General features: G+C 33.4%; 1 protein-coding gene across 1 annotated transcript in view; it reads left to right on the top strand.

The window, feature by feature from the left end:
• Ammecr1 (AMMECR nuclear protein 1) overlaps positions 1-14,589 on the top strand; it is a 123,611-nt gene that overhangs the window by 57,720 nt on the left and 51,302 nt on the right. The window contains exons 2-4 of the mRNA XM_048796865.1: positions 451-561; positions 4,937-4,960; positions 5,825-5,840. Coding sequence (XP_048652822.1) covers positions 451-561; positions 4,937-4,960; positions 5,825-5,840 — 151 coding nt within the window. The remainder of the gene's footprint in view (positions 1-450; positions 562-4,936; positions 4,961-5,824; positions 5,841-14,589) is intronic.

The raw sequence follows: 14,589 nt of genomic DNA on the forward strand, positions 1-14,589 counted from the left end.
TATTGTCAGAAAATGTTTATTGAAGTATTGAGGTTATTGATTTCCTCCCTGATTTTCCAAATTGGAGATATGTATCAACAGTAACTTGAGGTTTAAATGAGGAATCAGTCATCCATCACATAGAGTTAAGGCTCTATAATTGATGTTGCCCAGGTTTGAAAAACTAATTTATTATATATCAGCTGTGGGACTACCTCATCTGTAATAGGGATGTATCAGTCTCCTAGAGTAATTGATGAGGATTAACATAAATAGTTGGCTAAAACATTTACTATGGTACCTATCATATAGGACACACTCAATAAAATGTACAGTTTTGCTAAATATAGTACTATTGAGTTCTTTGAGGGCCTGTCTTTTGGGCACCTAACCTAGTGTATGCTAAATACTCAATAAATACTTGCTTGAGTTGAATTGATTGATTTACCCTATTTTTATCTTCCATTACAGCCCACTGTTTGTAACATGGAAGATTGGTCGAGACAAAAGATTGCGTGGATGCATAGGTACTTTTTCTGCCATGAATTTGCATTCAGGACTCAGGGAGTACACACTTACCAGGTGAAGACCAATTTTTGTTACCTCTGCTTCTGCATTAAAAAAAAAATCTTATGGAACTTGAGCCTGATATTTTAACTCCTTTTCCTTACTGAACTGTCAACATTCTTGACTCCTTTCATGTCAGGTTTTTCCTCCTCTTTGACCAATTACCTTCTCTTATAAAATGTTGTTGATATATATTATCATATTATAAAATACTGTAGTTACATGTATTATGCCATAGATACTTTGAACTCCTCACAATGGCCAGCTCATTTTTTATAACTTGAAAATCAATCACCAAATATCCACGGGTTACCAAAAATATTATTTCTGTACTAAGTCATTCATTGTTTCTTTCCTTTTAAGCTTTTAAAAAATAGTTAATGCCTCTTTTATCTTACACATTTTGTATACTTTTATGTATTTTTGACTTTGAAGGGAGAACCTAGAAAATATATAATGCCCCAGCCTGGCAGATAATCATTCACATTCACACTTTAAACTACAATTACCCTGGATTAATTGTAGTTTGTTTATTTTGTTTCATCTAACACAAGGACAAAGTAATGAGAGCCTCCATACAGTTGTTAAAACTTTGTTCTTAATGTTTGATCTCACAAAAAGCTATCTAGCATGCCATCTGATTTATTTGTTCAAATTTAGATTTCTAGCAAATTGTGTTCCAAAATTATTTCAAAAGAAGAAAATTCCTTAAATAATAAGCTATTAGTAAAGGAATTTCCTGTTTTTGTTCATTTTTCAGGACAATTATATGACACCATTTCTATAGTTGTAATATGCACAGTGTCTATCCAACAAAAAACTGGTCCTTGCTAACTGTTGGTACTTGGGGCAAGTTGCTTAACCTCCATAGGTGAAGTAATAATCATAGCATTTTGTTTTACATACTTAATAAGGGCATTAGGGGGATCTTGAAGGAATGAAATAATTACAACTTTGCTTCAAGATTAATGTGTGGACATTCATTATTTTACTGTAGAATTGTATAAATGCAAACTCCTAATGAGGCACTTTAACTTAATATTCTCATATTTTAAGGTGCACAGTAGCTCACAGCTGCAAGATTTTTTCAGTGGACTTACAGTGAAGTCCAGGGAAAAAAAAGCATTGGTTTAGAGGGTCATATTTGGTTTTAGCTTTTCACAGGTATTAGAAACTGAGTGTTTGTATTTGAGTAAATAGCATATAGCCTATAAGGCTTCAAAATATGCATCCTAGAAATAACTACAACTTGTTAGAGAGTGCAAATGTTAGCCTATTTATGTCAGTTTTTTATTTTTTACATGAAATACAATAGGCTCATTTTGAGATTTAAGTAAATTCTGCCAGTGACTACCTTTTTGGGACAGGTGCACATGAAATGACATGTTTAATAAATAATCACAGGCAATTTATTGCACGTTTCCCAAAAATAAGTTGAAATGAGGCACACTGGTTCCTTGGTATTGCCTGAAAAAAGAGAATTCTGAGGCCAAGTAAGTTTGGGAAACACTAATTAAAAAATGTAAACAGTTCTACTCATTGTAGGATTTCCCAGAAACTTTTATTTTAACACAAGGACAAAGTAATGAGAGTGTTTTGAATCTCTAATAGATATAGAATGAAGCATTTTCTAGACTACAGCTTTTTTGACTACAGAACCCCTTTTATCCTCTCATTCCAGTGTCTTATGCCATTAATGTTTAAAGGAACACCTTTTTGGAAATACAAGTCTGTTATGAAACTTGAATTTCAGTTTATATCTGGGTAGTAAAAATATATGTGTGTGTGTGTGTGTGTGTGTGTGTGTGAGAGAGAGAGAGAGACCGAGACCCTTTGTGTTTTCTAGTGAGATTGTGGTAGAAATTCCTTATCAAATATTATCTACTTTATTTATTTATTTACTTATTGGTACTAGGAATTGAACCCAGGGGCTCTTAACCATTGAGCCCCATCCCTAGCCCTAAATATTATCCACTTTAGAAATCTTCAGTAGTAGTAGCTGGTAGCAACTTGGTTTTAAGGAAAATAAATTATTTTGTCTCCATTGATACGGAGGGATGAGAATATCCAACTTTTCTGCAATTTTTAATTTATCACTAAGGGTATTACCAGAAGAATTGCAATGTATTTTTCTGACAATAATAGGATCTAAATGAATTGTTTGGATAATCAGACTTGGACATTTGCCTACATTTGTATACCTTGTTATTTTTATTTTAGTCTGTGGCTCTTCCTGTTTACTTTCCAACTTTTTTCTCATGTTTCTATATAACTTCCTCAAATAGTATATAGCACATTAAAGAGGGGTGTGTGTGTGTATGTGTGTGTGTGTGTGTGTGTATACACGCACATTCCTGGTTTTACTATTCAGTTTTGTTTAGCATAATGTTATTTGATTAACATATTAAGAATCAAATTATTTGGAATTGATGAAAAAAGAAAATAAGTCTTATAAAATGCAATTAATCTTTTTTTCCTGGGTTCATTTTAGAGTCACAAACTATAGAATTAATTTAAGAAGTTTCAATTTCCTGTTTTTAGTCTAACAGTGTGCTTATTTTCTACATGTTATTGTTATGACTATTATTAGCGGCTACCATTTATTAAGAATTTATTATATATTAGACATTGCTGAGGAGCTTTATATGTACAGTCCTCACAATTCTTAGATATTTATAGCCACAATTTTAAAATGAAGAAACTGAGATTAAATAATTTAAATAATTTGCCCATAAAAGTTGATGACAGTATACAAATTAAGGTGTTTAGCAGATCTCAAGACTTCAAAGTGCAAATATTCTTTGTGTCAGTTAAGAACAATATATTATTTACCAATATTTCTTGTATTTACTTATATTTATGGCTTTTACATGTTAGAAAGCAGAGAGATTTTTCTTCTTTTAGTACTTATAAAACATATACAGAAGAGAGTTATGATTAATAGAGATAAATACAAACATATCAGTCGAGGAAGATTCCTTAAACATTGGGCTCAGAAGTTGTACCACAGACTACAGATGTGTTTCTTCATGTAAATTCAAGTTGGTAGTAAGTTTTCTAGAATACAAAACTGATTAATAGATGTGTTATTATTTAGTGAAAACACGAATGTGGTCTGTCACCATACTTAAAAGTCTGTCTTTCCTGACTTCTCATTTACTTTGTCATATTTAGACCTCTTGGCAGTGAAATAATTATGCAGGTGCTAGCAGCGTCTGGAGCTTGATTCTGAACTATGCTACTTTTGTGCTGCTTAATTCTGAGAAATTAGCAATGGAGGTTTAGTCCTTTCTAGGGAACAGGGTAACCACATAAAGGCTGATGTGTTTGCTTTGTTTTGTTCTGTGTGAGTGTGTAAGTGAGTGGGGTGTTTTTATATGTGTGTCGCACTTTACAAATGTTTACTTCTGCTGGATTATTTAAGATACTGAAAATAACTAAAGGTCTTAGATGGGCTGGGCACTTCTGGGTGACTAGAAGCATTGTAAACCAAAATTGCTTCTATATTTTGGTGGTGTACTCTGACCTTTTTCTAGAGCATTGTGTGTTTAAAAACCATTGTAAGCAGCATGATTATATTTCTCCCATTGGAGTAAGCTATTATGTGATAATTCTTGTTCTTCATTTTTTAAAGTAACTACACTTGGCTCATTATGAGTAATTATATTAAGCAAGTCCCCCTCCTCATAAAATATTAGTCCTTTGGTAGCATCACCCAGATCAATTTTTCTTATAAAAAGAAAAGCTGTACATGAGTCACTTCTGACTGTACATTATTGTCATGGAAGCTCATTTAGAGATGTTAAGGTTAGACTATTTTTGGCAAGTGTCTCTGGCAGGACTTCTGGCTAAAGTATGCTTTTGGGGAAAATAATTTAGATGTATTTGAAACACAGTGCTTAGTCTAGCTTAGTCTAAAACCTACATTTTGTTGCCTTTTTAGAAAAAGGAGGATGGCCTGAGTCCTAAAAATTTATATCTAATTTTATAGTTTGTTTATTGATTACCAAATAACTAATTAAATATATGTCAGATTTTGTAAGCATTTAATTTAAGGTGTAATTGGAACCTGTATTTTTGTAAGCTATTTACTTCACATTATCCATAGGAAAGCATAGTGAAGCTATTTATTTGGAGAAATTGGGAGTCTTCATTTTAGCTTCTAGGTTAATGCACTCCTTCATTATCCCAAGACTGTATTAATTTGCCAAGAGGTAGCCAAAAAATGGCCAGCAGAATGTGGAAGGGGAAACTAAAGAGCAAGAACCTTTCCCAGTATGGGTAGTGGCACTTGAATTATAGAGAATTGTCTGAATTCATATAGCACTTACTGCCCAAAAATTAAGTGTAGTGAGTGTATCAGATTCTTATTCCTTATCACTTCTTTCAGATCTTCAGAGTCTCCAGTTGAAATGTCCCTGCTGCTTTGATTAAGAGCCACAGGCACAATGTCGTTGGACAAAAAAGTATAAAAGACCATCTATAAAAAGGTGTGAGGGAAGCTGAACATGTTTTTTACCCCCAGTGTCAGGGCTATTGAATTTAATCAGGAGGGGGTAAAGTACAAGAAATTAACCCTATTCTTACATGTGTCTATGAACTTTACAAAACTCTTTGCTCTGAGGAGGCTGCTATTTCCCCCCTTTAATCATGTTTAAACAGTGCATCCTGCAAATCTTGTCTACATTTTGCCTCAGGAGTTAATAATATAGTAAGAGAGAAAAGAAGTTACATAAATAATTATAGTCGTAGGTAGAATGTGATTTTTGCCTAAAAGGCAAAGGAGATGATACTAGATGAATACAACTACGCTTTTTCTGTAATAAAAACTGGAATGTATTTAAAGCAATTTACAGAATTATTTCATCAATCCATCCATTGTTCACTGCATGTAAAATCCAAAATTGTTTTTATCTACGTGGTTAAAAAAATCAAAATGCAAAAGTGTGTTTAAATTATTATCAGAAGTAATTATGTATGAGAAGTGGGAGATTCTGAGAGGAGAAAGTGAGCTTATAATGGAAAAAGTCCTCTAAAATAAGACTCTTGAAAATGGGTGTGCATGTGCACACACACACAACCCACCAAATAGTACCTAGAACCAAGTTGGATTATAGCCCTGATGCTTGAAGAATGAAGAAAATTAAAAAGTTAATGGTTTAGATCTACTTTCCTCTTGTCTAAATAATGTGAATTCACGTTTTGCTTCAGTACAATGAAACTCATGTCTATCTCCTTTTCTGAGAATCATTGTTTCAGATAGTCTTCATTTCTTCAGATGTAACTCTGAAATGGTAAAGCTAAATTAGAACACAAATAATATATTAAATTATTATATGTGGCCTAAAATTATATTGTAGACATTAAAATATATTTATTTTTGTCTGAACATCTGCATGATAAATATTGTGTCTATTCATAAGTTTCTAAAGCAGTTGAGTCCTTAGGACTTCAATGAACAAGAGAAAAGATTTTTATCTTAAAGTGTTCTGGAAAAATAAAGTGGTTATACCAATGTGAGCTCAAGGCGATTATTCCTGTCTAGAATATCACACAAATAATATGCTTTTACCACTTCGAGGCGACAATGTTACTAGTAATTTGAGTATTTTAAAATAATTGAATGTTGAGATTTTTGTGCAGCAATTTAATGTTAAATTTTTAGTTATGGTTTTATGAGCATGAGAAAATACTTTTGAAAATATTTCCTTAAAGGGTAAAAGAAAATAAGCCTGTCTCTATGATCTTTGTCCTTCTCTCAAACTTTAAAGTACCTCATGTGTATATTAAAAGTAGTAATATTTGGAAAAAATTTCCTTTTCATTACTGATAATAATTTGGTGTTCTATAAAGGCTAACTATTTACTGTTGGCCCTTTACTTTACATCATAAATTTATTTTTCATAGAAACAACTTCTGGGTTTATTTTATACTGTCTCACTTTTTAAATAAAGAGCAAATATTCCATATAAAAATCTTGTCCTAAAGAGTTGCATTATCTGAGCTGCTTATTGTTAACAAAAGAAACTTCATACACACATACACATAGACACACATACACACACCACAGGTTAACAAAATAAACTTGGACAAATGGTAGATTTTTAATATTTTCAATTAGAATAAAGATTTTATAAGTGCTAGGAATTTTTAAAGATGGAAAACTATTTAATCTCCTCTGTTGAGAACAATGCAGTTATTATTGATATCAAATAAGCAGTGAACTTTTTAGTATGTTTAAAATCTAAAAGTAAAAGAAAATATATTTAGATTTATGAAGTATAGTTACAATTGGTCTTATGTTTAGAAAACTCACTTTTATGGCTCATACAATCTTATTTCAACTCACATTATCCTAAAAATATTTACATTAAACTATAGGCTCATCATATAAATTAGATTACCATGTTATTGGCCCCATTTTTAACCCTTGTTTTTTAATTTCTACATTGAAATGCTAGCTTGTATCCTTTCTAGTGTTAAAAGAGAAAATTAGAAAAGGCCATAAAATAAATTCTTCAGAAGCTTTAATTAAATGGACTGCCCAGAACTCAACTTCCTGCTGCTAGGCACAGCTATCTTCAGGACTGCTTTCTATGTTCCACAAAGCTGATTTAAAAGGTTCCAACTGTAGCCACTTCACTAGGGTTGGCAGGAAAGAGAATCTCTTTTTAATTTCTTCAGGCTGCTTTTAACCTAAGCAGTTCTTCTAACATGACCTTTTGTTGCCCCTGTAAAGGGGGATTAATTTGCCTACCTAGGTCTGGAGAAGTAGTCTAAGCCTTTGAAATGAGTGGAGCTGTGTTACATATGAAAAGCAGTAAACAACTATATACTGCTGGTTAGACTTATACTGCTAATGAGGTCATGAGTTCAATCCCCGTTTGGACCAATTCACTTTGTTTTGCTCCACATCTTAGACTTCACCCTGGACCCCAGGCAATTTATACAGCAGGGCTCAGACAGAATAAGTGGATGATTCAGTACCAGATATAAGCTTCAGCACCAACTCGGCATATGAAGCATGCTGCATTTGGAGTGCCCCAAACTTAGCTAGCTCATGAATAGTTAACAATAGTTGTAATAATAATTGCTTTGAATCTACAAGAAAAACAAGAATATTTAAAAATTTTAATTTATTTTCAAGTGCCCTCTGTAGAGAAACAATGTAACATTGGGGGTTAAAAAAAAAATGCTCTTTGGGGACTGGGGTTGTGGCTCAGTGGCCGAGCACTTGCCTTTCACATGTAAGGCACTGGGCTTGATCCTCAGCACCACTTGAAAATGAATAAACAAAATAAAGGTATTGGTCCATGTATAACTAAAACATATTTTTTAAAAAGCTCTTTGGATGGCGGTAGAACTGAGAATGCAGGTTGGACTTTAATAGTCCTGAAAATGCTATGGACAAAAGCGATTTCTGCTTGGAAACCCGGCCTCAAAGCAACCTGAAAAAAAAATAATTCATTACTCCCTCTTTCCTGAGTTTCTGTCTCTAATAAAGTTGTGGCTAGGAATGGGAGTCATCTAAGATAATACTAGATTTCAGCTTAAGCAGATCTTAAATATTTCAGTGGCAAAAGGATGACTATGTTAAATTCACAGATTTGTAAATATATGTTATAAAATGTAATTGATCTTTTTGAAAGCACATTTTTAAAAGATTTCATTTTAAAGTTCTCATCTATTATGAATTGAGATATTTCCTGAGCCTCATATATCAGCTCACTAAGGTGTGTATCTATTGTCCAAGTATATGTGCCCTCCCATGCTGTTGCATCTTGCATTTCATAGGTTTCATTTTTGCTCAGAGTAGCACACTTACCACATTAGTGAGCATAAACATGGGCATAAACATACTCATTGGCATGATAAACTCCTCAGTTGGTGTTAATCCTTATATCTGACACAAGCCCTTCTATATATCTGCCTTTCTTGCCTAAAGCAAAAGCCAAAGTCATTACAAGACCTGTATTTCACTTGGAGAAAAGTTAATATTCCACATTGCCACTATGTTTTGCTTTGCCTCTGCCTCTTTCTTAACTTCCCACTCTCACTTCCCTTCATTCACTTGGCCTTAGCCATGACTGATTCTTTGTTTTTGTTTTAACACACCAAGTATGGTCCATTATCAGGGCCTTTGCACATGCTATTTTCTCTACCTAGAACAATCTTTTCTCAGATGTACATATACCTTGGCTCCCTACCTCCCTTCAGGTTTTTATTAAAATATATGAGAATATTATAATGATGCAGCCATTCTTAAAATAATAATATTTGCTTTTTAATTTTATTTAAAACCTTTTTCTATGTTTGTTTTTAAGAGCAGTGTGAGGTTGTTGAAAGAGTATGGGCTTTAAAGTCACCCATACCTGGGTTTAAATGCTGGTTCCCTTAATTCTTAGCTTTGATACCTTAGAAAAGGGAATGGATTTCTACCAATGACTGGTTTCCTCATCTGTAAAATGAGTATAATATCAACATGGTAGGTTTGTTGTGAGGATTAAGAGACATATGTAAAAGTATTGGCACATGCTCCTTATTTCTACTTCAGAAAGGAATTAAGCAGTGAGCAAAGCCAATAAATGAAATTTGAAATAAATATCTAGCAATTCCAGTTGTTCTTTTTCTCTTGGACACATGTAGGTTAACAGGGATTTTCATAATATGAGAAGAAACGAGCATCGTCAGAAAATAAATCGGTCACCCCACAATCTGTCACCATATCTTTTGTGTTTATGTAATCTGTTGAAAAATCCACACATACATAAAACTGATCATTGAGTGTAATGCTGTCAGGCAGGCAATATTTTCTGTCGGTTTTATCTTCCAAATATCTTTTGAATCCATCCTTTCTTCTCCATCCTCAATGTCACTTAGTCTGAATTCTCATTCTGGCTTGCCAATTTACCTGCTTCCCCTCAAAACTATTTTATACCAGTCACCAGAGTTATCTTTGTTGACACAAATCTATGTCACTCTCCTGCTTAAAGGAGCTATTATTACTTCCCATCAACATAGAGGAAAGCCTATCCTTTTTAAGCATGGCCTCCTCTGAGGTCCTAACCTCACAATTATTACTCACCACTTCCTAAAAATATTCTTTCATGTCTCTCTGACTTTGAACACTTTTTTCTGCCAATCATGCCTCACCCCATTTCTACCCAGTCAGCTCCTACTCATACTTCAAGACTCAGCTTGCTTGTTACTTCCTCTATGAAATTTTCTTAACCCTCCTCAGCAAAACTGGCCAGTCTCTGTGTTCCCACAGAACTTTTTATGGGCCTCTATTTTAATACATAACACACTGGGTTATAATTATTAGTTTTATATGTTTGTCTCTCTTTTGAAATTACCCTCAGCAGTAGTTTACCAAGCTACTTCAAAGCAGATAAACAAAAACTAGTCTCATTGCTTCATAGCAACTTTACTTGATCCTGATAGCCATTTCTGTTCTCTTTCCTTTCTGTATGCTGTTAATTCTGTCACCTTTCTCTGCTGCCAGTATACTTGAGCCAATAAGAATTGCTGATGTTGATTAATAGTTAGAGGGGTGATTTAAGGCCAGTTGGAATTAGACTGAGCCAGGGGACAGGGAATTCTTATACAGGACACTTTAGAAAGCAGATTAATATAATGTTGATTTCTTGTTATAGAAGCTATATGTGATTGAAAAAGCACGATGTGAATTGGTGTTTGCCATAGAACTATAGAATTGAAAGAGATCCTTAGAAGTAATCTCGCCCAACCCCAATCAGATATTTTAATCAGTCTTAAAATCTCCCAAGAAATGATCATCTAGTTTCTATCTGAATATCCCCATTGACTTGGAAACTTAACTACTATAGCTCAAGTTACCACATAGTGTTAGTTGAAATGCCAGAAGGTAAGATTGTCTGTATTTGTTGCTTCATTCTTTATGGAAAACCTCATTAACCAGGAGTGGTTAAATTTACCCTGAGTAATGTCTGAGTCTTTAGAACTTCAAGAGTGGTAAGATATACAGCTTTACAATTGACTTCCATCCACCCACCCATAACAATTTTAACTGACCCCTTATTAGTGAAACCTTTGAAGCTACTGCCATCACAACTTCTTTTCCTGCCTACCTTGGACTTCTGGAGTTGATTGAGCCATAGAGCCTAGAGATTTCAAGATAGAGCTGGTACCAGATATTTCAGTTAGATACTTTATGACACAGAAGAAGTGGAAGTAGGGTTAGAACATAGATCTCCTGTCACTAAAATTTCCAAAATAGAAAATATACATAAAGTATGTGAATTTATTTATTTTAGTTTTATGTTAAAAAGGGAGCATGGGGGCAGGAAACATGGTGGAATGAAATGGTCATCATTATTCTAGGTACATGTGTCACACATAAGGTGTGACACTATATTGTGTATAACCAGAGATATGAAAAGTTGTGCTGCAGTTGTATACAATGAATTGAAATGCATTCTGCTGTCATATATACCTAATTAGAATAAATAAATAAATAAATGTAAAAAAAGAAACATATAGTGTCAAGGAACCCTGTGATAAAATTATCATTTCATAATGTGAAAAATAATTCTTAAGATACCTTGTATCAAGATGGCATATTTCCATAAAATGAAGAATACCCTTAGAGCTTTTCAATTGAAACTATAGGAGTAACAGAATGTATTATAGAAACTCAAAGCAAACCTAAATTTATTCTTGTATTTCCCTTTTTTTCAAACATACCTCCAACATACTACTGGTTATTATATCCAAACCATAATAAAAACTTCTATTTTTTTGTGTTCTTTACCTGCCCTAAATACTTTATATAAGTTACCTCATTTGATCTTTTCAACAACCACATGAACATTTCACTTATAGTATCATTAGGAAAACTGGGGCTTAGAGAGGTTAAGTAATTTGATCAATGACAGCTAATACAATACAGAACCTGAATTTGAACTGGAATCTATCAAACTCCAAAATCTGTATTACCAATCACTGTGCTATACTGCTTCTCTCTAGCAATGTCACTCCCCATTTACTATGAAAGATTCTTATAGATGTTTTCTTCATTAACTCAACTGGATCTCCTAGTCTCAGCTCACAGGAAAAAAATTAAGTAAGACTTTTCATTATTTGGAGACTCAGTTTCTTAACTCAGTTTTCCAAAATTTCCCTTAAACCTACCCCAGCCCATTAATTCTAGTCTCACTCAAATTCTCCTTGATTCTCTTTTCTTTTATACTCTAGAGGCACTGTGTTCTTAATGTACATTTTCTCTTCACATCTGTCTTCTCAGTCCATCAGAATTTATAATCTCTGCATGCACATACCCAAACTTTGATTTCTTTCAAATACATTTGCATTTAACACCAGCAAATTTAAATGGAACACTAGTTTGGCCCTCGAGTTCTAGGCAGGCCCAACTCTCTGAAATGCACCATGATTATTGGAGGACAGGGGGAAATTTTACCTCAAGGGGTCCTGTGGATAAAAGTCCTGACTCTGCTCTTGTCTATAACTGGTCAAAGGGAGTCATCATTCAGAGCATAAGAAGTTAGTCTATCTGTTAGAAATTAAGGAAACAAATTCCAAATTTCTAAGTAATTGACACCAAATATACTGCCTTGGTTTTATTTTACGTTCTTGGGGCAACTTCCCATAAAATAAGAAATCATTCCATATATAAGAGGACAAATACATCCATGACTGACATTTTCTCATAGAAATAAAAGGAATTTCAGGAAGGAATTGCATATATGTGGTCATAGGCTATTTGTGTTTTATATACATGTTTCTTAGAATAGTTCAATTTTTAAGAAGACAGAAAAATAATCCAGATTGTGTCTTGCTATAGCTGAGATTTGGGAATCTGATTATTAGAAAGGCGAAGGAGATTTTTAAAAAATCTATACAAGTATTTTATGGATGCATTGTCTTTTCAAACTTTGAAATAAACAGTAATAAAAACTATTTAGTATTAGAGACATAGGCATTATTGAATATCTCCTGCTTTTGCCCCTGGTCTATTTAAAAGCTTTGTTATCTGAAACAAATAATATTATTTGGAAGCTTGTTGTTAGGGATAGGTATTTTTAAATTTGACAATGAAAACACCTTTCAATTTTTAATTCACATATTGCCTGTTAATTAGAATAAAATTAATAGCAGTGTTAGTTGGGACATTGTCCATGCCACATCTTTCTTAATAGGATTTCAAAGAATTTTACCAGGGCAAGAAGTTGTCATTTCATATATTTCATTCTCATATACTTGATCATGGCAACATGGCAAATTAATGATGCAGAGGAAGAAAAACTAGCAAATAGCTGGAAATGTAGCCTAGAAATTTATAATACTTTTAGTCTTTCAAGTGAGACTAAACAATTTTTTTTTGATACCAGGGATTGAATCCAGAGGTCTTTAATCACTGAGCCACATCCCCAGCCCTTCTTAATATTTCATTTAGAGACACGGTCTTGCTGAGTTGCTTAGGGCCTTGGGTAAGTTATTGAAGCTGGCTTTGAAGTCAGAGTCCTCCTGCCTCAGCTTCCTGAGCCTCTGGGATCACAGGCATGTGCCGCCACACCCAGGTTAAACAATGTGTTTAAGTGTCTTTGGTAGGCTAAGGAAGTGTAAGGAAAGAGTGATAGGGCATGGAAGAGCCAAAATTCTGAGTATTTGAGTATTAAAATTGATTGATTGCTGCTGTTCTGTTGCTTTATATAACCACTTTAAGTTCAAGACTAAGAAAATCTTCCAGAAAGGAAACTAAAACTTTTCAGAGAAAATCAATGAGTAAATATTCATGGCTTTACACTTTTACACTACAGATTATTTCTTCTGTTTCCTAAAAGACTTGCTGAGGAATTTCCTCACACTGCCCAGAGTTATTGCTTCTTTTTCTTTGTATGTTCATAAAACATTGCTGGTCCTTCTGCTTATAGCCCTTGTTTTATCTTGCCTAGTTAGTTTCTCGCATGATTGTCTTCCCTATTTAGGTTGCTAGTCCCTTGAGGATGTATGCTAAATTTTTCACATCTTTGCATCCCCTAAGTAACTGTGGGGGTTTGGGCATAGATGAAAATAGTGTTTGGATAAGCAAGTCATTTTCTTTCAGTGTACTGAAGTATTTGTTTACAAGGTTGGTAAAGTAATTAAAGAAAGTGTTGGGAAACACAGCCTGTATAAAGGAAGCAAAAAGTTAAGAATAAAGCATCTCTGAAAATGTAAGTCATAGGAAAATAAAATAAAATGATTTGCAAAATGATTTACTCTCATTTTTAGTGAATTACTTCTAAAGTGAGAAGTAGTTGTATATTGTCATCTATTTATAATTTTAAATCAAGGAATTTTTTAAAAATTTTAATTTGTTATATATGACAGCAAAATGCATTACAATTAAGGAAATTTTTACTCATTGCTTAGTTTGTAACCAAATCAGTTGTCATTTAATAAATGAGTGGAATACTCAATTCTTATGGGAGGCTTTAAATAGATAAATTATTTATATATTCTAATTGGATTTGCTAACATGAAGAAACCTAAATATATGTACACTGATTATTGGTTCTTTTTAGTTATACATGACAGTAGAATCCATTTTGACATAATTGTATAAGTATGGAGTATATCTTGTTCTAATTCAGACCTTTCTTACCTTTCCTTCCTCCCCTACCCCCACCCCATGCTCTCTTCCCTCTATTGATCTTTCTGCCACTTACCCAGTTATTTTTAAAAATTAATTTCTTATGGATGACACAATAGTGAGATTCACTTTGGTATATACACTAATTTTGAAAATAAGATAGATGAGAAAAAGAAATAGCCTGAAGAAAAGAAATAAGGATGCTATTTATCATTCTATATATTACATGTAGCACATGATTGCAACTTAAAAGCATTTATAAGAGAAGATGCCATGAGGTTACTTATTAGAATTATTTCACAGAGGACATTTTATTCACAGTAGCTCTGCTGTCTTTCTATATATTTTTAGTTGTAGTTGGACACAATACTTTATTTATTTTTATGTGGTGCTGAGGATCGAACCCAGGG

The sequence above is a fragment of the Marmota marmota genome, unplaced genomic scaffold (genome assembly GCF_001458135.2).
Source record: "Marmota marmota marmota unplaced genomic scaffold, marMar, whole genome shotgun sequence".
NCBI classification, from domain to species: domain Eukaryota; kingdom Metazoa; phylum Chordata; class Mammalia; order Rodentia; family Sciuridae; genus Marmota; species Marmota marmota.